This window comes from Diadema antillarum, unplaced genomic scaffold (assembly GCF_040938485.1).
Source record: "Diadema antillarum isolate AM-2024a unplaced genomic scaffold, OU_Dant_1.0 seq00000079_RagTag, whole genome shotgun sequence".
NCBI lineage: Eukaryota > Metazoa > Echinodermata > Echinoidea > Diadematoida > Diadematidae > Diadema > Diadema antillarum.
In genome coordinates, this window is record NW_027271172.1 from 3,091,889 (window position 1) to 3,118,815 (window position 26,927).

The 26,927-nt window shown below is 37.8% G+C and overlaps 1 protein-coding gene across 1 annotated transcript in view; it reads right to left on the reverse strand.

Moving 5' to 3' along the window:
* Nucleotides 1–13,262: 13,262 nt before the first annotated feature.
* LOC139726148 (protein PALS2-like) overlaps nt 13,263–26,927 on the reverse strand; it is a 42,162-nt gene continuing 28,497 nt past the window's right edge. The window contains exons 3-12 of the mRNA XM_071637227.1: nt 25,519–25,671; nt 23,751–23,903; nt 20,780–20,855; nt 18,436–18,587; nt 17,895–18,026; nt 17,221–17,329; nt 15,967–16,194; nt 15,180–15,382; nt 14,144–14,266; nt 13,263–13,684 (exon numbers count right to left, since the gene is read on the reverse strand). Coding sequence (XP_071493328.1) covers nt 13,499–13,684; nt 14,144–14,266; nt 15,180–15,382; nt 15,967–16,194; nt 17,221–17,329; nt 17,895–18,026; nt 18,436–18,587; nt 20,780–20,855; nt 23,751–23,903; nt 25,519–25,671 — 1,515 coding nt within the window. The 3' untranslated portion in view covers nt 13,263–13,498. The remainder of the gene's footprint in view (nt 13,685–14,143; nt 14,267–15,179; nt 15,383–15,966; nt 16,195–17,220; nt 17,330–17,894; nt 18,027–18,435; nt 18,588–20,779; nt 20,856–23,750; nt 23,904–25,518; nt 25,672–26,927) is intronic.

Here is a 26,927-nt window from a genome sequence, read left to right on the forward strand (position 1 = left end):
AATCAGTACCAGTTAAATTATGGTGTGTGTGGTTTCTTCTTTTTTTTTTTTGGGGGGGGGGGGGGGAGTGGGGGAAACATTTTAATGCTCATTTTATTCCACGCTCTTACTTGTTTCTATTAAGAAAAATAATATATCCATATAGAATGATAACTATCAATACATGTAACTTGCCCTTTTTATTTCTGGTAAATTGGTATTAGAGATAGCCATTGAATCCAGGGGAAAATACTTCATTGTTTTCTCTTTGTGTTTTTGTTTTTTGTTGATGTCATTGCTAGTTGATAGGTAAACATACTGGATTATGTTAATTTTCTTTTGTGTTCAGATTACATTGTGTATGTTATCATAAGCATGTGTATGTATGATTTTTTTGTATTGCCACAAGTGTGTGTATAATATTCATACTCGAGTATAACTGTATTAAAGATGAAAGATGTGAAGATTAATTTTTCTATGATTGCATGAATATGAAAACAAGAAAATATTTATGCAGAGCGTTAACAATCAAAGTCGGGTGTTTCTAACAATGTGTACAACTCATTTATCAAAGTTCCTAACCATTCCATGAATTTTGGACTCGAATCATTTTTTGCTCGTGCGACTTGAAAGAAAATGAGTGTAGTCTATGGTCCCAGAAAGATTTTTATACAGTATTTATACCTGTTTATACAAGGTTGTTACATGCCACCTACACTTGTATAATATTAATGGGTTAGCGATGTGTATTGATGTAATGTAGTTTCTTGAATTTTGTATCTCGTTGGCGTCTGAGGAGTTCAAGTTGTTGAAGAGTGTGAAGCTGTTCAAACAATGTGTCATGTATCGTCTGCCTATAACATCTCTTGCACACAGTGTGCATGGTATAGGCAGTGTGTATGGAAACTGTTTGTGAGTAACAGTATACGGAAAGCATATATTCAGAAAATGTACCTTGGTGCAATTTTCATTCATACACTTTCTTATGCGGTAAAGCATTGCTTTCATTATTTTTGTTTCACCCTCTCATCTGTGCAGCGTTATTTCGCCTTGGCCTTCTTGAGGCGGTAATGACCCCGTGTAGGAAGATACGCTGCCCTCTTGATCCTGTGTAACTTTACTGTTCCAGTTTTATTTTTGGAGCGATGCTATTACCTCCTTTAAAAAAAAGAAAATGGCACAAGTGACAGCAAATTTCATGATTCTTGCATCAAGATGTTTTTATTGCAACAGCTCATCGACAAATTGCCCCTCATTAACATAGAGAAACACTTATCGCCCTTCTTGGACGTAAATAAACACCGATTATTCAGTGTCTGAGTAGTGAACATGATAAATATCATGGGCATACAGTGTACATACAAGCTACATATGTGTATACCCGGGTGGGACACGAATCTGCGACCCCCTGATTGCTGGGCAGGCATCATTTGCATTAATATGCAGTACCTGTTGCTCTGAGGGATAGGAACCATTACCTGCTATCAAGCGGTAGTCTAGTGGATATGATGCCTGTCTAGTAATCAGGTCGTTGGTTCAAGCCCAACTCGAGTAAATTATATGCCCATGATTTTTGTCATGGCTACCTCTAATACACTTGCAATAATCAGTGTTTACAGACGTGTATCTTCGTTTATGGAGGGCAATTTGTCGATCAGTTGACATTTCACCATGTTCTCAGGTTATATTGGGTTAGAAGGAGTGCCATTACAAAGATACTTCGCAAGCTGCAAGAGATATCTATCACTTGAAAAGACAAATGATAGCTATAAAGAAACCTAGATGAATTACAAGAATTATATTCGCATTTGGCGTATTACTGTATGGGGAAAACAATTTTGAATTGGAGTGGGTTTTTTTGTGTGTGTTGTATCCTTTCTCAGAAAGGAAGTTTCAGATTGGATCTCGAGAATGTGCGGATTTTGTCAGCCGTATTAAAATCTGTGCTCAAAGTTGCTAATGCTCCAGTGAAATGCAGTTGTAAGGACGTTTATCGAAATCAACAGTAATCATAGCTTGCTCTATAAGCTTTAGAAATAGTGTGCTAGTCCATAATATGGCATTTTTAAAAAATACAGACACTATATTTATGTATAAACCTTGCAAAGTTATTGCTCAGTGATGGTTTTTAGAGAATATTTTTGTGAATCTTAAAACGTGTGAATATGACCTCATTGTGAATCAGTGTGAAATGAATATTCAGCAGATGGCAAGCCAAACCGTATGTAATGAAATTATTGGTGGATGGTGGTGTGACGAATATATAGCTTGTATATTGTATGAATGTGACAAAAATTCAGGATGTGTGTGCATTACGAGCAGAGCCAAACTTTGTAATTGTATGTTGCAGATTACGAGCATGTTTACTCATTTCTGTTGGCCCTCTTTGTCATGTTGTGTTCAAGATTTGCTAGAGGCAGGTCGTGTTGTTTTCTTTTGCTGTTTCTCAGTTTAAGGACCTACTTCTGGCAGACAGTGTGGGACAAGTTTGTGTAAACTGCACCAGCAGCAGGCTTACTGTATACGCCAAATATTTTGCAAGGTTTTTATTTTCGCGAAATTTGCAAATTGGATGCTATTCGTGAAGTTTAAAGCATGTGAGAATATCAACTCTGACCTGACATGAATGTGATGTGCGTATGTACATTTCTCTGTCCCTGTCTATACTCCACATTTGAGAATTAAACCAGTCTGAAAGTGTCGGGAAGTCCCCAATTCACAAAAAAAATTAGACTCGCTAAGTATATGGCATGTACTGTATCTTGGTCACGCAACACTGTGCAACTTGAAACTTTGAGACTTCAAGATACAGTAATTCTTAACCATTATTTTAGAACACACAGCAATGTACACAGAACTATTGCAGCTGCTACTTTCAAAACAAATCACAAATAATGTATGGCAGGGTTTTTTTCCTCAACAAGATATGTTGGTTTTTCAAGATAAAAGATATGTCGGTTTTTCAAGATGAAAGAGTAATTTCCTTCATCTTCACATCTACCCGTATCTGTCTGACTGGTGAAAGATATAATATTGCCGCAAACTGATGTCACCGTGTAACAGTGAAACCTCTCCCACTGGTATTGATATAAGGCCAGAGCTTTATTTGCTGTGCCCCCATTGCGCCATCAGTAGTAAAATCACTGGGACTTGCGTAATTTGGCAAGATTCTAACTTGTGCATGTTTGTTTGTTTGTTTGTTTTTTTAAGAAGCAGCTTCAAAGGATTAGTAGCAGCTGTGTCTTTTGTTGTGAGGCAACAATACAATGTCAATTATTTACACTAGCTGGGAAAATAACATCACCTTTAATTGAAGGCAAAAGGTACGTGTAGTAATGAGGAGGAAAAATTTTTCCCTCATCAAGGAACCACTGTTTTGTAAGCTTGTGATAACATCTGTGGGGAGTAAATTTGTGAAATAAAAGAAAAATGGGATTAGACTTGTCACACAGTAGTTACTGTATGGCATTCAGTGGAATTGTGATAGTTCCATTTGAAGTCTTAACAGATGAGTCTTAACCTGTCTTGGACAGATCCTGAGTATACTCGGCCAGGGTCTGTAGGAAATGCGTGTTGTAGCAAAATCAGCCCATCCTCAGGAGTTTAAGAAATCGAGGGAATGTTTGACCACCACTTTTTATTGTCACTGATAATGTTTCTTGTATTTTTGCCCATCATTTTAAAATGGGATCAATTCAAGAACCGTTGATGTTGACAGAGGTTGTACACCAATTGATGACAATCTGTCACAGTTGCTTATTTTGACTTCCTAAACTTCACTGTTATCCTCAAACAGACATTAAATGCTGGCATGAATGTAAATTTTGTATTAATAGATTAGGCACAGTTCACAAATGAGTTTGGATGATAATAGATTTTTTTTTTTTTTTTTGCATCCTGACTGGGCACTTGATATATCTTTTTTGACACATTTTGTGCAGAACTTTCTGTTAACTATAGGTATCTCAGAGGTGGACAAAAAAGGCACACAGTGGCCGCGGTCACACAGGCAAAAACTTCTAGAGGTTTAAATTCAAGAACACTTTTATGAAGTTTGCTTGTCCGTTCACACTACCAGCCAAACTTCTCAATAATTTCTCAAAGTTTGGGTCACTGATGAGCATGCACAACTTACAGAGAAGAAAGTGTGAACCATCCGGCAGCCAAGGATTGTACATGTATGTACATGTAAACAATGAACACATATGTATGTCCTAGCAAGTGCGCCCTCTGGAGGCACAGGAATTGGACTGGTCATACGTGTATGGCAAACTCTGCAAAATTTCAATTGCTTGCGTTCAGACTGCATGAATGTCAAAGAGATTTGCAGGGGTTCTAGAAATATCCATTTTTACATTAAGTTGGAAGTTTTGTGAAAAGTTTGGGGAGGCATTTGCAGGAAGTGTGCCATTCAGAATGGCCAAATTATGAGAAGTTTTGCCAGTGTGAACGCAGCTATTGTGACCAACTGACCCTGTCAGCACCACCAGCCTGGAATCCTATTGACTTTGTATATAAACATTTTACCCACAGGACTTCAAGAGTTAAAGCTTGTAAGTTGCGTGTGTAGTTAATGATACTGCATCTATGATGATAGTTGATTTGTTTCCAGAGTAAAACTTTTTGCTAATGTTGTCCGAGAGTTATACTATATTTTACAAAAACCTTTAGTAATCATTATCATCACCATCATTTTTTATTAGATTTAGGTTGATCTGGTGCAAAAATATGTGAGAGCAATAATTATTAAAATATGACTTGTTATTCATCTTTCTTCATTTGACACCAGACACGTCTTTTGAAAGGAAATGTAGAACTTCTGAATATTCAGATCATAAAAATTGGTAGGAATCTCTATGATTTACATATTTATGCAAAGGTATATATCTATATGTAATTTTATATGCCACCCCTTGCTTGATGAATAGAACAGACAATTGTGTAGAAACTAGAGTTTATAGATTTATTAGTTCTTGTAAGCATTGCACAAAGGATAGAATATAATTCATCTTTATATTACCAATGTTTATACGTTTCCGAGAGCCATTTTATTATAAGGAAAGGTGCATACCAGTGTAAAGTGATTTGTGGTATTAGCAGACTTTGGAAAGGATTACAAAACATATTTGTAGAGGGTTGTATCAAGAATGACATGTATTTAGTTTTATCCAGGAAAGTGTTTGCATCTGTTAAACAGAAAAGAAAATTGAATACGATTTTTCTTTTCTCTAACGCTGGTGCGAAAACTTGTATGATGTTCAATCTTCCGTAACATGATGAAATTAGTTTGCGTGATCTGTGAATTGGTTTTTGAACATGGAAGACACGCCCACTGAATGTCCAATTTGCTGATGAACAATTAATGTGTTCAAATACAACTCATTATCAGAACAGCATATTGTATTTGCGTCTCATCTGTCATCGTGTTGAATTTTCTTTGCATTGTCTTTATATCATTTTTGAAATGTAATGTCGCAAACTATAGTAGTCTTCTCATCCAGCAAAGGCTGCACCAAAACTATGAAAAATTCGTAACTCATGAACGGAACGTCAGATTCTCCTCACACTGCCACTGATGTATCCATGTGAATATTTGGGTCTCATTCTCCTCAAAGAGTAGGTCACATGACCCTTATCAAAATGAATATTCATGAGGCAGGATTCTTTTTTTTTTTTTCATGTGATTTTATTCTGATAAAATCTCCATACAAACTTTGGTGGCAAAACAGACAAAAGAAATGTCTCTGAAAATGTACAAGATGTATAGTATAAGACAGTAAGTGACATGAAAATGTGATTGAAACCCAAACATTTGATGATCACACTATGTCGATATGAGGAAAAACAATTTTTCAGTGACGTACTAGTAGTTCTCAGCCTGCAACAAGAGTTAAGTGAGCATTCTATTACTCTGAATTAGTCATGTGGGAATTGTTTCCACGATGAGAGACCTGTTCAAAAGCATTGGGGTCTCTAAAAAATGACAATAGATCATTAATCTGAACCATGAGTTCATATTCATTTAAAGACGTCAAAGTGTGAGTTTTATGATCAAGTTTGCATGTGTGCCAGGTAGAAACTAACATTGAGAAACATACACAGAAATGTGTACACAGGCAAATAAATGTACAATATTACCATGCCACAAACAGCTTTATAGAAAGGGGGGACAGATCTTTCATAGTATCCAACATTCCTGAACAATGCTAACATCAGAGCTATCAATGCAGTGCACTTTCAATACAAATGCAGACTTTTTCCTACTAGTTCCAAGGCTCTGCTGTCATGTCAACGTTTACACATTTGTGAAATTAACACCTCTTTAACTCCCCTACTCCCATGGCTATGACATATCTACATACAATATTAATGGTATTTTAGAATGAAGGTCCTGAGTGTCTTAACGGCAGAGATATGCACTTCAAATCACAACAGAGAGCTTGACAACTCGCACTGCAAGTTATTGAACACAAGTGCAGAAATCCTCACAATACGAAATAGGTAACACAAATGCAAACACTGTTTACAAGCATCTTCTCCCCCTAATTCTCAATTATACAGTATTGGCGTAGGAAACTTTAGCAATTGAGCAATTTATTTTCTGCCATCCTGGCACTATATTGCTCCTTTGGTTTGCCAAAAAGAACTTTAGATTTGGCAAGAGTGGCTTGATAACATGTACTAGAACTTTCAGCACTAGGAACGCAACCACTGACATATTGCTCACTTAAAAATGCTCCTTACCACTTCCCGTCTAAAACAGTACTAGTACTCAGTGAATATATAAACGATAGCAGGATACATCGTAGTATCACTGTGTGAGAGAAAAGACATTATTGACTGTATTTTGTTTTTAATTCAACATTTGGGTGGAGAATGGTTTACAATGAGCTTGTGATCATTATAATCAGCTCCTTACTGCCAGCATTAAGCCAAAGTGGAGTTCTTTCTTTCTTTAGAATATTTTTCTCTACCATACAACTAACAGGGGAGGGGCGCCCGAAAAGTTTTGACTGCTTAGTTTGGTACCAGAAGGTCACAAAATGTAATTGGTGATTGTGACAAGAACTACACTAATAGGGAAAGCAGTCTATCATAATATGTCTCTTGCTGACAAATCATTGTACCACCTGACATAGAGTTAACATGTGTGATGGTACTCCTGTCAATTTTCTCCTATCTCTATCTCCCTCCCTCTCTGTTGTTTGTTTCCAGAGAGAGAATCAAAACCTGCCATGAACAGGTCATATCTTGATAATCCAGCCCTCTAGAAATGCATTTTTTTCTCTCTGAAAGCACAGCTTATTGTGCTATAGCTTAGAAGGGTGGGATCCTTCTTCCTGTTTATTTCACAAAAAATAAGCCAGTTTGTGATGGTACAAATAGAAAACAGTTTGATAATAAAACAACATGAATATTTCCCCAAGTATTAATTGACAGGCCGTTCTGGTCAGCTGGTCTATGCAAGTTCACTCTTTGTCTGAACATGAATTCCATAAACAGTTAATGTTGGGCAAGCGTGCGCATTATGTCGCTTTGAAAACGAGTGAAGCTGCTAGCCAACTGAAAAAAAAGATCATTTCCAAAATGAACTATCTTTACAGTACAATGTGTAGTTGTCTCCATACGGTAGTTCTATCAAATGATCACTTGCATGATGCAAACATATCGCAAACATATCCGAGTAAAATTTTCGCCATGCCTTGAGATAATTTGCTGACTCCATTTCACTAGTCAGTCACACTTTATAGCTAAGATTCCTCTCACTTCAACAAAAATAATACATACGTACCAGGTAAAATTATAAATCTAATAATGATATTATTTCAGACATAATCTATATCAAATTAAACCAGGGCAAAATATAAATACTACATCCTAATGATAAACATCAAAATTATTTCAGACATACGCTACCTCAAATTAAGCCAGGGCAAAATACAAATATTACATCCTAACATATACAAAATATTCACTCTGACCAGTTATAATGTAATCCATAAGACTCTAACAATGTTTCAGACATCCGACCGTTCAAATTTTATACAGATATCTACACATCTTGAGCAATGCCTCATTCAAAGAAGTAAAACATCTTTATATAAATCATTCTTGACTATCATGGGCAAAAATTCATATTCATAAACCGACTATTTCATTGTTCAAGCAGCTTAAATATACATAAATACCACATAAATAATCAAGGCAAATTCTTTGCTTGTACAAGACACCATTATTCTCACACCTATTCAACATACAATGTAATACTTACTTATAAGTCTGGGTTAAAATCATCAGGTTCTGTTTATTACCAGGAATTGAAATGCACTTTTTATATTCATTAATCCATTAGCACTTAATTAAGTATTTCAATTTCTAACACATCACACAAAACAATTGAAGTCAGAAAGTAACTTACGTATCAAATGTCTAGGATCATTTCAATACCTTGATATCCTGAGAGTTTCCTTGTTTGTACAGATTCAAAACTACTCAAGAGCCTAAAGGGATTATATAGTTTTGGTTGAGACCTAACTTCAGGTTTCTAACATTTTTTGTTCAGATAATGAGAAACCTCTTGTGAAATGTGACTGAGCAATTATAAGAGGAATTCAACATTTATTTGATGAAAATTGCTTTTTGAAATGGCTGAGATATCCAAAAAAGAGCAATCCTAATAAAAGGTGGGACCCACCATTTATTACGATCACTTTGTTTTACTTTGTTTTTGGATGTCTCAGCCATTCCAAAACTGATTTTCATCGAATAAACTTTGAATTCCTCTTATAATGGTATGCTCTGTATTATTTCATAAATGGTTTCTTGGTATTTCACAGAAAGTTAAAGGCCCAATCCTCATCTCCACCACTATAACATCCCTCTAACACTGTGATTCAGTGCTGTTCGTTTTCCACTAACACATCAGTCTCTCCTGATCGATCAGTGGGGTAAATAAAAATAGAAAAATGTAAAAGGATATTCCAATTCCATATCTTTTTTTAATCCCCATTTCTATGCACATATCTCTCTCTCTTTCCTTTGATTCTTGTAGGAAAACCAAAATTCATTTAGCTCATTCTGCTCGCATTAAAACTGAGATTTGCTGGCCCATTCCTTCAAATGATGGAATGAAAATATAGAGGAAATATTATAACTGTGACTGGCCACCCCTCCACTGCAGCTTACAGGGATGAACATGCATTCAATTCCATGGCAAAATTAAAATACCTTTAGGTACCCTGGCAAACTTCACGTGGAACTGAATGGTAGAAACGCATCTTTTTTTTTTGGTATTTTTCTTCTCCCATACTCTTCCCAGAACCCACTCTTGAATCATGGTTTATGCCATCCAAATACCTGATTTTCTGAGTTTATAGTAGTCTCACATTATCTCATGTTAGTTACCCTTGGCTAACAATCAACCACTCATTTCATATCTGGAATACAAGCTTACAAAATGTTCAAACATCCATTCAGTGATTGTCAAATAAGATGAAAAAATTAGAAGGTACATTTTGTCAAAGGCTACAGTCAAAAACTTCACAGCTGATAACTTAAACTGGTGAATACTATGACAGCGAATATAAATAGATGACAAAGATAATAATAATAATAATAATAATAATAATAATAATAATAATAATAATAATAATAATAATAATAATAATAATAATAATAACAACAACAACAACAATAAGAATAATATTGACAATAATGAGAAGTGGTTTAACACTATCATACCATAATACCATAACATCAGCAATAACAATAACAAAGGTGATTACAATAAAGGTAGTAATGACATAGTAATAAAACGCGAAATTCCTCCAGGGTTTATCTCATGTTTTCAGATTCTTATATATTACCACGACAAAGACAATATCTATGCAGCACATAAGCCATGCAGTGCAAATATTCCACTTGTTGGAGTGTACCCATCTTCTAGCTGCCTACTCTGACACTTGTATAGATATGTTTGCAGACAGCATATGTTTTTGTCCCTCCGGGTATCTATTCAAACTCCCTTGAGCAGAGCAGCAGCATGGATAAACGGTCTTGCAAAAGGACAAAGGTAACACATTTGGGTGGGGTTTTAAACCACCGACCAACTCACAAAGAGAAAGGGACCCAAACCAAGTGACCACAATATAAGTCTGCATGAATGTATGGGCAAGGACTTCACATAATAAAACTTCTAGGTAATTCTGCACACAAGCCCAGCAGTAACACATAGCAGCATGCTAGTAAACTGAAGTGATAATAATAAAAATAATACAAGGTATAACGTTGGTGTGCCTTTGGCGTGCCTTTTAAAGAATACATAAGATTGTCATGATGAACACACACTTAAGATATACATATTAAGTAGTTGTCGTGCTGTGAGCAAGTGTACGGGAATTATAAATACACTTATACGTTGTATTTTCATGTGCACTGAAGCTGTACTTGTACATGATTATAAAAGCTGGACCTGAGGGAAAAAGAATACCATGTGACAAATTTGCATAATAAGCTCTTGCATTACTCACAGGCAAAGAAAGAAATACTGTAAACATGTTTGAGGAAAGATACAGTAAAATATGCCAACAAGCCCCAAATTACATAAAGTTCTGCTAATTCTTTCTCCCTCTAAACCCTGCAATCAGAATTTGATACACCCCACTGGGAGTAGCAATAGTTTGGTGCATTTTACTCTGCTGTTACCGACAATGTGTTAATGGTGGTGAATAAAACTGAACTGAACTGAACTGAACTGAATGTGCGTGTTTGTGTCTTTGTAAAGCTCAGTGAATAAAAGCAATGTGGTGACTTTATAAGAACCTCTACTAAGTACCTACCCCCTCCATGCAATGTACATGTAAATACAATTTGTATATGTTACAAAAATGCATAGAGAGATGTTTGATGAGACAAATACAATGCTATTGCACAAAGGTATCTAATATACAGACATAACAAAAATAATAACATCTTTTACACAACACTATTCAAGCGAACACACACTAAGTAGAATAAACTATTATTCCTCATCCTCCCCCCCCCCCCATTTTTTCTTTGGTCACTGAATCAAAAGCAATAATCTTTTCAAAACTGCAAATTGAAATACAAATTTCATTCCCAAAAACTTTCAGTGTGGGAATATAGCAGCAAATTTCAGTGTTCTGACACAAAGACACTAAATCAAAAAAAGAAAGAAAGAAGCAATTATACAACTTGCAAGAGTTTTTGATACCTTCATGTGCAGTTTTACGTACTCAATACATAATGATATAACCCTCTCACCAAACTCCCTCCTTAATTTCATATCATGGTTCATTCTGAGAAATTTGAATAAGTCTTGGCTAACAATGCCAGTGCAATGTATTTGAGACTGCATAAAACTGTAAAACTTGATAAAGTGCATCGGCAAATTACATTCACTTACTTCACCCACAATCTGAACAAAATGAAGTTAAAGTCAACAGAGCAAATGTAAATAAGAAAAGAATTCAATTTTTGCAAAAGGTTTTGATTGTTCCTCAGTTTGATTGTTCTTCTGCTTTGCTCATATAAAAATTACTGTTATAACAGTATGCATCCATCTCAAGATCATGCATTATATGTATGAAAACAGCAGCATGAACTGGCTGGCAAAAGACAAAAATATTCCACAAAATGCCCATAAATCTTCATTTCATAGGATCTATTGTCTATCACCTAATGGCAAGTTCAACTTCATCCATGAAAATAAAATCTTAATGCAGCTTTAACGGGCTGTATCATATCAAGTTATGATATGGTATCAGCTACAATGTACTCCACGTTTCAACATGGAATTTCTCGAACTCATCAAAACACACACAAGAGATAAAGTACAGGATTAACAATATGCTTACACAAGAAGTGAAATTCAAAATCTATTCTTCAGCTCCTTTTAATGACAAACATACACATCCTTCAGCAAACATTCTGCTGGCGCCCTCAATGCAATGGAGATGTACAGTTGTAGTCTCACCTATGCATCTTCGTGTCTGCAGTTTACGTTTATAGAAGTGAACTGAGGCTTGCGGTAAAATAATACAATTCTGATAATTAAATCTCCTGATTGAGCAAAATCAATGGCTTTCTTCTAAGCTCTCAAAATAAGATAACAAATTCTTTGCTTCGAAAAAAAAAGGTTAAACAAACAATCGAACAAAGTATTGAACACACAAACAGGTTTACACACAAGATAATGCACAATTTGGCCTTTTAGGGGGGTTAAGTAGCTTGCATCATGAGGAGGATTTGCATATCTATGAGGTTTATTCAGTGAGGGGCAGAAGGGCATTGTTAGGTCTCCACAAAATTCAATACACATTTATATCCTTCTACTTCTAAAATGACTTAACTGCAGTGTCAAACCACAGCATCACACATTAGACGTTTTATGATCTCTAAAAGTGTAGATCCCACACACACAAGCTGCCATACACAAGTAAAAACCACTTCTGCAATCCTATCATGCATCATTCTCGTTTGCAGACAAAGAAAGTAAATTTGAGATTACTTGATTTGGCACGTTGCAGTCATCTCTTGCAGTGAGATCACTTTGGGCATTAGTATCAACAGACTAGAATGCTTGAGCACAGTAGCTTGAAAGGAATAATGTATGCTCTGGATATAGCACTATTGTGTAAATGTTTCACTGTGGTAACTGCATATCCTTTGCATAAAGATTGGCTACAATAAGTGCATGCACTCCTTTCCCTTTCTGGTTACATACAAAACAAATTTACAGCACAGACAGGACAAAATACGCACATATACTCAAGAGCAGCTCGTTGACGCATCTGTCGCACAATTCATCAGATAAACAGCCATATCTGTAGGATCCTGTATGTTCCACTAGACAAGGGAGTGCCAACTTTCATGGCAAGACACAACCATTCAGAATTTGTCTTTGATGACAAAATGCCGATATTTAGAGGAAATAATACCCATCAGTAAAGAAAGAAAAGGAGCAGTCGCGGTATCACCACACCCTTTAAAAGGCACAGAACCAAGGTTGGCACATCAGACCTGACAAACAATATATATCAAGGGGCAAATCAAGGGCCATAGCCAACAGACTACAGGAGTATTAATCCTAATGAGAAAAGAATGGACACCTTTAATAATGTTATGGTAACTGTATAAACAGTGTACCGGAAACCATGTCTCCCCCCCCCCCCCCCTTTCCTTTAATCTAGCTTTACTATCTAGAGGGGGGCACGGTTCTGGCGAGGTTCAGATGAAGGACGCCAATGTACCCGTTGGTAAAGTCTGAGTGCTTCGTATCCAGAGTTGGGCCAACTCTACAATTTGGCATGAGGGCGCAAGACATCCCGGAGTACACCTGCTGGGGGCAGTTCCACATCAACTCCTCCGTGAGAACTCACAATTTTGACATCTCAGAGCCCCCATCTGGAATTGCTTGGGCCAAACTATTTGGTACTATTAAAATGACTTTATCTTGTCGAGTTCGAGTGCGGTGCACACCATCCGCTAGTCGCGGGTGTCAGGGCGAGTCGTAGACCCAGTCGATGGGCACCCACTGTCGTTTGTGCTCGAGAGCGTCAAGGGCTTCGCAGAGCAGCAGGCACGACTCGTTCAGGTTGCTGTTGATGATGGTGAAGTCGAAGAAGTGGCTGTAGAGGCGCTCGATGCGGGCGCTCTCCTCCACCGTCTTTTGCAAGTCTGCATCCTGCCGGGGGTGACCAATCAGAAACGAAAAGGTTTGGTTGTGGCAGTGCTTCTTTTGCAAGGATCACAATAAAAAAGGGGTGGGATAAGGAAAGTTTAGAAGCAAGAATAAAATCATTCTAGGTTCAAAGATGAGAATAAGCGCTTTATTTCTACTTAAATGGTCTACAAATGATTAAAATATGGTACTCTGACAAAATCTAACAATTTGAAAGCTGGTTACAATGCAAATCTGACCTTTGAATAGTTGAATCTTATGCCCATAACCCAATTAGAGGAAAAATGCATACATCTCGAATAGTTTGCCTTCTCACAGTGCAATATGTAAACAAATTCAATCTAAAGTTTGGCATTTAGTAATCTGGTATCGTGTCCAGACAAAATCAGGCAGAAAGTAATGAAATTTCTTCCAACCAAAGGCCAGGAATGCTACATATATCACTAATGGGAGTCCACTTACTAAAACCTGCTTGTCAGACTGTGCTGCAGCCGCCTCATGGAGCAACCTCAGGGTCTCCAGGTCAGGAGACGCTACAAAGACTACGAACGGCAAGAATTCTGAATTCCTGAGCAATTTTAATGACTGCCGAGAGTGAGAAAAAGCAAGACAAAAGATACAAGAATCATGAAGGCATAAAACTTCAACATTCAAACATTCTAGAATATTGTGGTATCCAGTGCAAACAAAGGCAATTTAGCCATAATTCTCTTATAGATCACTGAAAAGCAACTTGCTCAATGGTATCGTGATTGAGATTAAAACTCCTTTCAACGATAGATCAAATCTTCATTTCAAAGAGGGGCTTGACATCTGTGCAATGAAAATCACATACAGTCAACCTCACCCATCTCGCATTCACAGTGTTATGAATTCAAAAGTTATGGTGCCATTTTCACTGCATAAGAAGACTGCTACAGTTCAGAACGTCACGTATGGACGAGACTATAAACAAAATACCAAGAAATTGCAATATATTTTCCCTTTTCTGGCACAATGAGAGAGCATTTGACTTACCTCTTTCAGAAAGCAGGAGGAATAATATTGCCCTTTACAAATACATCGCATGTAACAAGTCAATGGAGTGTGTGTACTTTTGATGAAAAATGAAATTTTGTGGAATTCTCCTAATATTTTCTTTCTATTGATGTCCATACATGACACCATAAACTGTAATAGTCTTCTTATCCAGCAATAATGACATCAAAACTTTAACCCGTTGAGGACGAGTCCCGAGTATACTCGGGCAGGTGTCTATGGGAAATACAGTTGTACGTGTTGAAGCAAAATCAGTCCGTCAACGGGTTAAAATTCATACCTTTTGAATAGATTGTCCAATTTTTCTCAATCTTCACTGATGTGTACTATCAATACTGCTGCTTTCACTCAATCAACATTTATACCTGAGTTTAGGCTTCCTTTAACTTATACTGAGTATTTATTCTGATCCCACCTACCAGAGAACCGAGAAGTTAGGAGAAACCCTCGACCCGCTCACCTGAGGATTGACGTCGAGCACACACATTTGACCTTTCCTGTTGACCTCCTGGATGGAGTCAAAGGTCGTGCCATAGAGGTTGTTGGCAAACTCCCCATACTCTAGGTACTTGTGGTTGAGGATGTCACTCTCCATCTCGCTGCGGAGGGTGAAGTTGTACGTTAGCCCATTGATCTCCCCCTCCCGTGGAAGCCGCGAGGTGCCTGCGGCAAGACAAGATGTCGAACATCAATGCCATCATTTACAGTGAATGAAAATAGCAAACATCTAGAAATAGTAGAGCTTTTCTCTGTATTATACTTTTTAAAAGGAAATATTACTTGGCAAAAATAACCATACTAAAGTATTTTCACTGAATAAGTTTCAAATCTATCACTTTCCAAACTACAAAATATCTGCTGAGTCATATGCTCAAAAGACAATTGCCAATCTATTGGAATTAACTCAGGAAATGGATATGAGGTATGTTGATACCAACATAATACTATAAGGAAAAAAATCTTTGGTTTAGATATGTCAATAGTTTAAGTTTCATGTTTAAATGTTTTTTCAAGCAGACTTTATATAAATTTGACATTAACAACACCTACTACTTTTGTCTCCATGGAGGAATATGACCATCAATTAAGTCACACATGATTTGATACTGTGCTACAACACAAGCCAGAAAGTGCAACTTTGCCTTTAATATTCTGAGATGGCACAATATTGCACCATACTACCAAATATTTTCCTGATTATTTTCTGAAATCAGTGATTTCAGCAGCTGGCAGACTGGTAGACTCACTGGCTACAGGCACTCCGAATCTTGAGGGCTCAAACTCGATGAGTCGATTTTTGAGGGTACGCCGGCCGACCCCCTGGGCCCCGAGGAGGATGATGGTCTTTCGCTGGAACGGGGGCATCTCCTGCACCTCCTCGTAGATGACGATGTCCGAGCGGTCAAACTGGTGGTTCTTCCTCGTCTCGTACTTCTGCCGCTTCTTCTTCTTGGACCGCATCAGGCCGCAGGCAACTGCATGGTCACCATGGAAACGGATGAAATCATGAATGATTATGGTCTCATATATTTACCTAGGGTAACATCTTCAGTCATGCGGTAAAACACTGTTTTATCAGAGGGCCCAGCCACTGACAGTGCTCCAGCATTACATGTACGTATTTGTCTTCTTCTTGGATCGCATCAATCCACAGGCAACTGCATGGTCACCATGGAAATGGAAGAAATCATGAGTGATTACGGCCTTACGGTATACAATACCCAAGGTAGCATCTTCAACGGTAAAGCACTGTTTTAATCAGAGGGCCCTACCACAGAAGATGCCCAAGCACTACTGGGTGTTCATCTTCTTCTTGGACCTCATCAGTCCACAGGCAACTTTGTGGACAATCACCATGGTAACAGATGAATACATGGATGACAAGGTCTTATTTACTACACGTAGCATCTTCAGTCTAAGTACTGTTTTTCCAGAGGGCCCTGCCATTGACTAAGCCCAAGTTCAATGAACTACTACACAATGTAGGTGCTCATTCATACTGGATACAAAAGTGTTGAGAAGGAAAATGTAGGTAAAACATAATGCCTGTGGATGCAGGCATCTAGTGGAAGACAGAGAATCATACTGCATGATTTAAAGAAAAAAAAATGCATCATGACAAAATAATGAAGACCTGCAAATGTATTTTGAAATGACATATTGCTTTTCCTTCATATTTTGAGTTTGAAACCTTTGACAATTCTTCACCTCGTGACTTACGATTGTAACTGCAGATTCATCTCATCTTGGCAAAATTTCTTCCATGTAATAACCTTTTCGGTTTAAAGAGTCACATCACATAAAGAACAGAAATATCAAGCCAGTGCAGTGAGGGCAAACAAACTCACACGCAGGAAACATACCCTAATTAACCCGTTCCATACTGAATCCTGAAATCCCCATAGACTTAATACACGAGCCACCAGGTTCCCATAGTGAATGGGTTAAAAAGCATGTTCTGACACACGCTGGATTAATCACCACCAATGTCCAACACTTACCCAGTTCACTTGTGTAGATATTTTCAGCAGGGACAAATGCTCTTCTCCTCTCCTCTAGTTCCTGGCTTGGGATTAGGCCAGACCTCCCTTCTCTACCAACCACGTAGGCCTGGAACCAAACAGAAAATCAAATTTGACACATACACACACAGGTAGAGTCCGGAGATTAGTATACACACATCTTGTTTGGCAATGTCTCAATACCCCTCCCCCATATATATCAAAGGATATATTAAAACATAAACACAGAAATGACAAAATACGTGGAAAAGAGAAAATCATACAGTAAATGCACATGAAAGACTTTGTGAAGACTGTCATAGCACAAATATGGACTGATTTTTAGGGCACTGTTGAGATCCAAAGATGCAATAAAGTCAATGTTGCCCCAAATAAAGACTGTCCTTGATTTGTTTTATACATCAAATAAAATTAAATCAGACTTTACACACTTAATTGCGATCACACCAACCAATTCAAACACTTTATATCATAAATAAATTGTTGCCTGCGTTGCCATCAACGTTTACATTGTGACTGCATCAGACATGTTTAGGGAAAGCTTTTATCATATCAAACTCATTACGAGCCAATCATTATCTCTTTTATCCCACATTTTTTGAGCCCCCCATGTAAATCTTTTACCAAGCTTTTCTCCTCCAACCCAATATTACCTGATACCAATCCATGTCGTCCCTCTCAACCACACAGAGGATGTCTCCCCTCTTAAAGGGGAGGCCTACTTCCTGGCATGGCAGCAAGGTGTCTTTGGAAGGGTTGTAGTCAAAGAAGGCCCGAACATAAATCTGCCATTAATAAAAAAAAGACAAAAAATAATGTTACACACACAAGAACTGATGATTCTAGATGCATCCATGAGTTGATGAGGAATAAATAACTGGTTGGTTAATTTACAGGTGCAAGATTGCACAAAAGAAGTATTTTGGCAATAAAAGCTGACAGGAATCAGGTCTGGTTGTAATATCAATCTTAAGATAAACTGCAGTGGGATTTGGGTACAAATTTGCAAAAAGTAGATACTATTTTCAGGCGATAGTGAACAATTTTTCTTTTAACTTTTTTTTTTTTTGTGATTGAAAGCCAAATAAAATAATAATAATAATAATAATAACTGATCAAATCCTGGAGGAATTTTGCGACAATAAAAAGGATCATCTTGTTAAATTGGCAACACACTCTCTCTCTCAAACTTACTGGAGGTAATACTATACAGTCTTGGTAGCTGGGACGAATTTTTAGGGTGACCCGGCCGTCAGCGTTTTTGATGTGTCTTCGCAGCGCATCTGGATCGTTGGTGACGTCGTGATCATTGACCTCCTGGATAATGTCTCCTACGTGTAACAATCCTTTAGGCGTTGCAAAGACATACAAATAAAAATAATAAAATCAAAAGCTGTTCTACAGTTGTTGTCTTTTTTTTTTTGACCAGCACTGATACCTAAAACAGGTTTGCCAATCTCTGCAGATTGAAAAAACAAAAAACAAAAAACACCCACACACACAAACAAAAACATACTGATGCACTCTAATAAAAAAATAAATGAATAAGTACCGTTAAGGCAAAGATCATATTCTGGTTTAAAATTGAAACTATTGCACATACTACACATATTACGTCAAACCTCTACAAAAGAAGACATATTTTAATCTAAAAATATACATATTTTCTTAATATTGGAGAAAATTTAATTGTTAAAGCATTTTAGTTGGCAGATCTGATTTTTTAAAGAGATGTCAAGTTTGACTCTTGCTCAGTGTGTCAGTGTTTGTACAGGGAGATTTTCCTACAGTGTCTTCATTCAATATGGGTAGGCCTACTGTATGATGACAGGGGAAATAAATAATGATACAGGTTTGAATGCAAAAAACAAAAAAACAAAAAAAACCCACTGCTGCACTGCTGCCACTGACTAGGCAAAGCTGGGTAACTATAATGTATTTATATACCTCATAAGTGAGATTCGTATCACTGATTGGTCAAAAGTATATCACGTGACAAGGTGTAGTCCCGTCTATCTTGCCTTAGGGTTTTCATGTAAGTGATAGAAAGGCAAAACCCTCGTGATAGAAAGGCAAACCCCTCGTGATAGAAAGGCAAAACCCTCGTGATAGAATTCGTAAACCCTCCGCGACTTTTGTACACAAATAATATACACTAGACTTCGCGCGCGGTGTCCGCAACCCCTCCACCCAAGGACGTTCACTACGCGCATCGTATAAACACATACAAAATCATCGCACCAGCGCACAGCAGGCATGTTTCAACGTGGCATGGCGATCGAGCGCTCCTCCGTGATTTGAAGTGAGCTGGATCAAAGATCGTACACTTTGCAATTATAATTTCTTAGGATCCCGAAGCAGAGACAAATCTCAGCATGTTGAAAATATCGAATTAAAAACACGAGCGACGGGAAACTGGATGTATACTGCAATCTTCTGCCAAGATTTTATACAGGAGCTCGCCGAAGGCCGTGTGACTGTGAGTGAGTACAATGTACCGTGCGTACTGGGTAGTACGAAATGCACGAAAACCATGCAAGCAAGCGCAGGCTGTGGCCTGATTTTAGGGCTAACGTTTAGGCCTAACAGTTAGAATTTACTTCTTATTTGCCTAGCCCTAGATCTTGATTAAGTCTTAAACGATGAGGTATATAAAACAAATATTAACTGCTCTGTATTCGGATGGTGGTGGAAATTATCACTCCCTCGGTGCTTTTCATACCGACCCTTCCATCACCCCTCGGCTAACGCCTCGGGATGATAGAAGGGTCGGTATGAAAAGCACCTCGGGAATGATAATTTCCACCATCATCCTCATGAGCAGTCAATATTTGTATACTGTATAAAGGTAGTATCATTGTCAATGTCGTAAATAATGTACCACATACTGGAAGAACTCCTGTGTGCTAAAACAGACTTGTAAACACGGATTGACCTTTTCTCTGAACACTTTGTGAGCCACTGTGTACGCCCCCTGTGTGCCATCTTATCCTGAGACTGCAATGCCTGAGCACTTTTCCAAGACAGAAAACAGTCTGTCTCTAAAAGAAAAGTAGCTTTGCACAGAAGTGCTTGTGCTAGAAATGCAGTAGAGCAAAAGCTGTTGAGAAAATTGCGATCTTTGCTGTTACTTGTGCCAAAACTATAGCTATTTTTCTTGCAAATGGCAAGTATTCAAAACATCACCCTAAGACAGACTAAAAAATTGTATTCATGGTCATGATTACACATACACCATGCACTTTCATGAACAGGTGTGGGAGGCATGAGTTTTTGAAGACCCAACCCAAACAGAATATTTAGTAGAATATACTTGAAAAACCCCCTTGGAACAACACTAGGCAGTCACCATACACTGCATGTGTGAGGAATGGAATCGCATGTGACCCTTTCAAGGTACTGTGACATATCACAATTCATCAATTAGTTTGTGCGCTTGGGCAAAATATGCAAAACTGGCAAGCTGTTGTCTGAGTCAGGTGCTTCATCATGTCACATAAAGAGTTACCATAATTACTTTGCATCATCATTTCATTACCTTGTTTGTCAATGACGCTCCCGTGGATTATCCTTGCTACCACAATCTCTCCGTCCTCCACTTTAAACGTGACACCCTGGATTACAAGATCGACAAAGATGAGAAATTGCATTGTACAGCATCACTGTTTTAATAATTCATTAAGGCTCACAGCTCTGTGAAACAAGTTGGTCTGTCTCTGGAAGAAATCTCCCACATGTGTATTTTGATATTGTATATTTAGGTGATACGCTATCAGCGTATCACCTATTGTGATTGTCAAAATTTCTCTTTTTTTTTATTCTTCTTTCTTTCTGCCACATTTTGTGTCGTCAATATCTCAACAATGACATTACGGAATAACATGACATTTTCAGTCAACATGTCTCATAACAATATGTAGCCACAATAAGGTTTTCATGACAGTAACATATCTATGACGTCATCTAGGCGCCATTTTGTGATTTTCGGACCTTGTCACATGATCGATCATAACTTCATAACTAGATATCATTTCTGTATCATTTTCGTTGGACATAAAAGTTCAGGTCACGCTCTATCTTACATTTTAACGCTAGTTACCCAGGTCATCATTACGCGCGCATTTGCGCGCGTCAAAATTTTAAAAGGCTCAAAACGACTTCCCAATGGGAAATCTCGAAGTTTCAGACAATTTTAAGCATTTCAAACATTTTCTCGCGTGCGCGTCCGTCCGCGCAATTTCGCGCGCAGAGGGCGTAACTAACATGAAAATGCAATTTTTTTGACTGATTTGGATTTCTGATACTTTGAGTAACAATAATCATTGATTTCCGATCGATTTTGACCTATAACAAAGGAATGCACTGCCGTCAAAGTTGAAATTCCGCGCGCGCGTCTTTCTGCAAATATAGTGAAAAAACATGTCTTTGTTTATTTCGCCATAGCTCTTTAAATCGTCCTTTGACCCTATATTTCTATTGCATATTACAAAAGCATATGAATTGGAAATAACGTTTCAAGTACCGATTTTGCCAGGAAAACTCATGACGTCATCATATCATCATCTGAAATCAAAAAAGTGGAATTAATTTTTTTGAGGTACTGTTTCTGACATTCATTTGCTCGTATCTCTATTGTTTAAGCTTAATATTACCCCAAATTGAGATATGTTTTGCTTTGAACATTTGCCTTTCAAGTCCATGTCATGGTTTTGAAATTTGATGACGTCATCATACTTTAAATTGTGATTAAAATTAAAGACACAAAATCGGACAAGTTTACGTGTTATGTCTATGGGAGGTGATTTTTTTTTAAACCATGCATTGACTTAACAACGTTTAAGCACCTTTATCTCAGCTGATTTTGCTTCATTTCCTCTGAAACTTTAGTATGTTGTAGCTGAGACAATAAGCTGCAGTAATCATGCATTTTATCCTTTGAAATCTCCTCATCAGATTGACAATTTTGCAGTTTAAAACTGAAAATGAAAATGGAATGTGGACAAAACGATTCCTCATGTATCTTTCACATACATAAGTTTACGTTCCCCATATTTTCTCGTCGAGACGTATGGCCGAGTGGCTAAAGGCGACGTCTCGGAGACGTAAGGTTGCGGGTTCGAACCCCACAAGATCACGAAACAAAATACTTAGCTATTTTACTTTTTTTTCTTCAATTTTGTATTACATATTCGTCCATGTAGAAATCACGTTCGTATATAAACGCACCTATACACACACACAGACACACACACACGCCATATCCCTCTTTTTTGTTTGTTGGAGACCACATTGCTTCGACTGCAGCAAAATTTTGCAGGTTGACTTTGTCAAACCGATCATAGTATGTAATGATGACGACTGAGGTGTTGTACTTTGAACAATTGTCTTTCAAGACGATGTCATTGTTTTGTAATTTGATGACGTCATTACACTGAAAATTGTGATTAAAGGCAAGGTATGAAAACCAGCCGATTATAGGTTTTATGTCTGTGGGACGTATTTTTCCCAAGTTGCCAGAAATGGCATAGCGACCTCAGTCGTTACAAGGCCGCTTTTCCGTCTAGCAATGCAATAGATGTTCACACGGCCACGTTGGTTGAGTGGGCATTCACTTTCCCCCTGTTATATCTATACATTGTTTTTTTTTTTTTTGTCTTACCATTTCCGTGGATGACCCGTGGCCGAGTGGTTACAGAAACGGTTTCACATGCACGCTCAATATAACTTCAAGGTGCCTATATCACATTCTTTTCTTTGTCGATCACAGATGACTGTCATCTGATGACCACAAGCGTATCACCTAACTCGTCCTCAATGTGACGAGTTTTCATGTCTCGTATGATATGATATTATATTTTGATATTTGTATTTTGAGATAAGCTCAACGAGCAAAGAAATCCCAAAATTCAAATTTCACAAAGGCTCAAAAGTATTTGTATTTTTTGGAGAAGCCTGATACACTTTAATTGAAAGTGACTGCACTAATTATTTCAACTAATATTAGTACTTAATATCACTAACTTAAGCTAGTGTTGTTGAAGCTGACAGTCTGTGGAAGATGTAAACTGTTATGATTTTATTTCCTAGTTAAATCACATCTTCTCAATGCCAAAATTTCATTACAAAGAAGATAAACTTCAGGTCCCAAAATTATCAAATACATTGTATATATCTTTATATGCTTTATTTGTTCGGCTATGACAAAAATTTTGATATAACGAAAGAAAACTGCCGGTCCCGAGGACTTTGTCAAAACAGGAGCTGCCCTTCACCATACATTGACATTAACTAGATCGGGGGTACTTAATCATTATGAGAAAACACTACACTAGTCTCTATTTTACATATATATAGAAAAAATAATTTCAGAATTCTGTCATACAAACTAGACAGAGGGTTTGTAAAGATTCATGAATGGCAAGCTACATTTATTCATTCCTTGAAATTCCTCTTCTGCTGGCTAATAATCAAAACATCCCTGACACTGCGCAGACTGTGGATTTCCTCACCAGAGGTTCGTCTTTTGACTTCCTGATGCCCACCATTCGGATGGCGTCCCCCGTAGCCATGAAGTCCGGGGTGAAGAAATCCTCCTGGTGGTCCATGACGTCCGGCGATTCCAGGTTCCCCGAGGCGATGTCATCGTGGGTTCTGAGTAATGACTGGGTGGAGATGAAAATTCATTTTCCTACACACTTTATTGTCGTCAAAGCTGCCGCCTCCAGCTGGAAAGCTTTGTTTTGATGCTGGGGTTTCAATTTCCAGGAAGGCGAGTCTCTACAGAAGAAGTCATTATCTCGCTCATGCTGTGTGCCCTCATAAAGAACCAATCAACTGGCGTCTAATGAGCCCTAATGAGCATCATCACAACCCCCCGCTCTGCTGGTTTCCACTGGCAACATCCTCACTACCAAATATAATTTTGCCATCACTGGTATCTCATCTCCATCATCATCATCATCATCATCACCATCATCATCATCATCATCACCATATTCATAATGATTTTTCTCGTTTATTTGCTTATGTCCACCGGGTTAGTCTTTCCTCCATATGTGAATATCGTTCTGACATTTCATACATATTTGAACCATGACTTGCATTGTTTGACTGGCAAATGATGCAAGCAGGTGCAGAGTAGAGTGTTGATTAAAAGGGTAAGGGGGTGAAAAGCATTCGTGTTGATGGAGTTGATAAACAAATACCGAAAGGAAAATGTAGAAATGGGTTTATCCAGGCCTGGTTTATCAAACATGGAGTGGAGGAAAAGGAATGAACTCTTTCCAAACCAGAATATTTTGAGTTACATTGAGTTACAAAAGAGAAAATCCTAATGATGATCAACTGTTCAAAATGTACCCAGTACCGGTACACATATGGACCATTAACACTGTCAGTTGAAAATTGTGACATTAGAAATTTTGTAACATTTCAGCAAAAGTTGCAGAGCAACTTTCAAACAGACACCCAAAGCATTGCCAAAACTACTGAAATTTTCTTAATTCAGCATGAAGTTTGCTATGACATTTATGCATTGAGAATGCTCACGGGGAAGAAGATTGCAATGTTTGTCTCATGAATTCAAATTGGATTTGAATTCCTTCTCAAGACATCATGCCAAAATATGACAGCTAGCTATTCAGACTAATATTGTTACATAATAGCCATATTTACATTGATGTAGGGCAATTTGTCAATCAGTTGCACTAGCCATAGCTGCCTGCAAAAGACTGCCTTGCAAACTATGCATGCAAATTACAGCAGTAAAAACTCACAATACTACTAACAGCACAATGTTTTATCGCAGGATGATTGCTAAGCTCAAACATACCAAATTTGGATGTCATCCTATTTTGACAGAGAGAAAACTAGCAGGCCCATTTATTAGAGTATGATTAAGTAAGGTGAGCTTCACAAAGCATTATTTAAACTGTGCAATGACACATAAAGATACAAATTAAAGTTTTTGATCACACAAGGCTTAAGCACCATTTCTAAATACTGGTATTTCAAAGAAGGTCCATCATCAGAAAGTGCAAATAAAAATCCTCTTCAATGATATCCCACTGGTTGCATTTATAACAAAAGGAATATCCTCGAAGTTATGATGACATATTTTCTTTGTTTTTTAGCAGGCATAATTGCGACTATCTCAAATTGAAATAAAACCATTATTGAATTGAATTGAATTGAACTGAAATTGACAAGAATAGAGTTAACTCATTTTGCGATGAAACTCTTCATGCATTCAAACCAAGGAAGTCTATTCTTTCTTACGATGAAATTCAGGTCTTGGAGGATGCCGGCGAGTTCCGCCGCCTCATCGTTGCAGCCCAGAACGAGGGTCAGTTCGGCCATCACGTCTCCGGCCAGTCCGAGGCTATCCATGCGATGAGGTTTCAGCTCGGTATCCTCCAGAGTGTCGTGGGCCTGTCAATTATTCGAGGCGGAGAGGAAGAAGATGGGAGAAGGAGGAAGACAGAGGAGAGAGACGAGATTAAATCAATGACAGCCTGTAAAAATTTTGCACATATAGGAATACTATGTTCAACATAAAATATATTATATAGTCAAATGTATATACCATGTGAGAGATCAATCCTGACCGAAACGTACGCAGTGTCTCAATGTGAAGCATATACATACATGGGAAGAAATCAAGTTTGAGGACGACGTTGCTCTTTACTTTTCCCTGTAATCACGCTTTGGGCCTGTCATGGCCTTCATCAGGATCTGGGGCATAAGTGGTTGGGTTGTGTGAAGTCACTGGTAAGAGAATTGATGTAGCTCGAAAGGAGCCAGAAGAAAACCCAACAACTTATGAAAATCCTTCATACACTCTATTAACTCTTTATGTGCCATGTTCGCACGTCCGACTCAGTTGACGGCGTGCCAACTTCGCATATTCTGCTCAACAAACAAAGCCGCCAAAACCGATCGATAAATCGCTAATCCCGCGGTACAATCAAAGCGTTTCTCACGCTTTTGTTCCTCTCACATACGGCTTGCATTCTATGTGGTGATTGACTATCAAGCGGTGTTCCAAACTAAATTTGCGTGTACATTCTAAGTTTCTGTCACTATTTTATGAGCAAAAGTCAGGCCTTTACAGTAATGTAGCAACTGGTAATTCAAAAGAAAAATTGAAAATAGAATTGTCATACATTGTATATGGAAGCAAAGTTTGGCATTCCTCTTTAACTTTGCTCACTATTATGTCCAGCTTAACAGAAATTTGTAGAAGTTATACAAATTGGAAAAACAGAATTCTTTCTCAAATCATAGCTATACCTTCGTGTCTCAGAATAACGTGGCACACAGGGGGTTTCTACCATGGCACATAAAGAGTTAAAAAGCATACTGGCAACAGGAACACACATTACCTGTGATATTAATATTTCATGCTCCAAAACACCGGTAGATAGTCAGCAATATCCACACTGACAGAGTTGTCTATCGTCAATACTCAGCAACATACATGTAGTCTGACACGAACTGTAGATTGCACAGAGAAAATTCCGTCACATCAGCAGTTTCCAACCATAGCTATTTTCTGAATACTATACGTCCCTCTGTTAATTGGCAAGAGTCGGGAGAAGTCGGGAATGAAAGGACTGAACAGATTACACCTCTATTTCTACCACCCAAGTGAGATTTATACGTACTGAAAAAAAGAATAAAAGGGG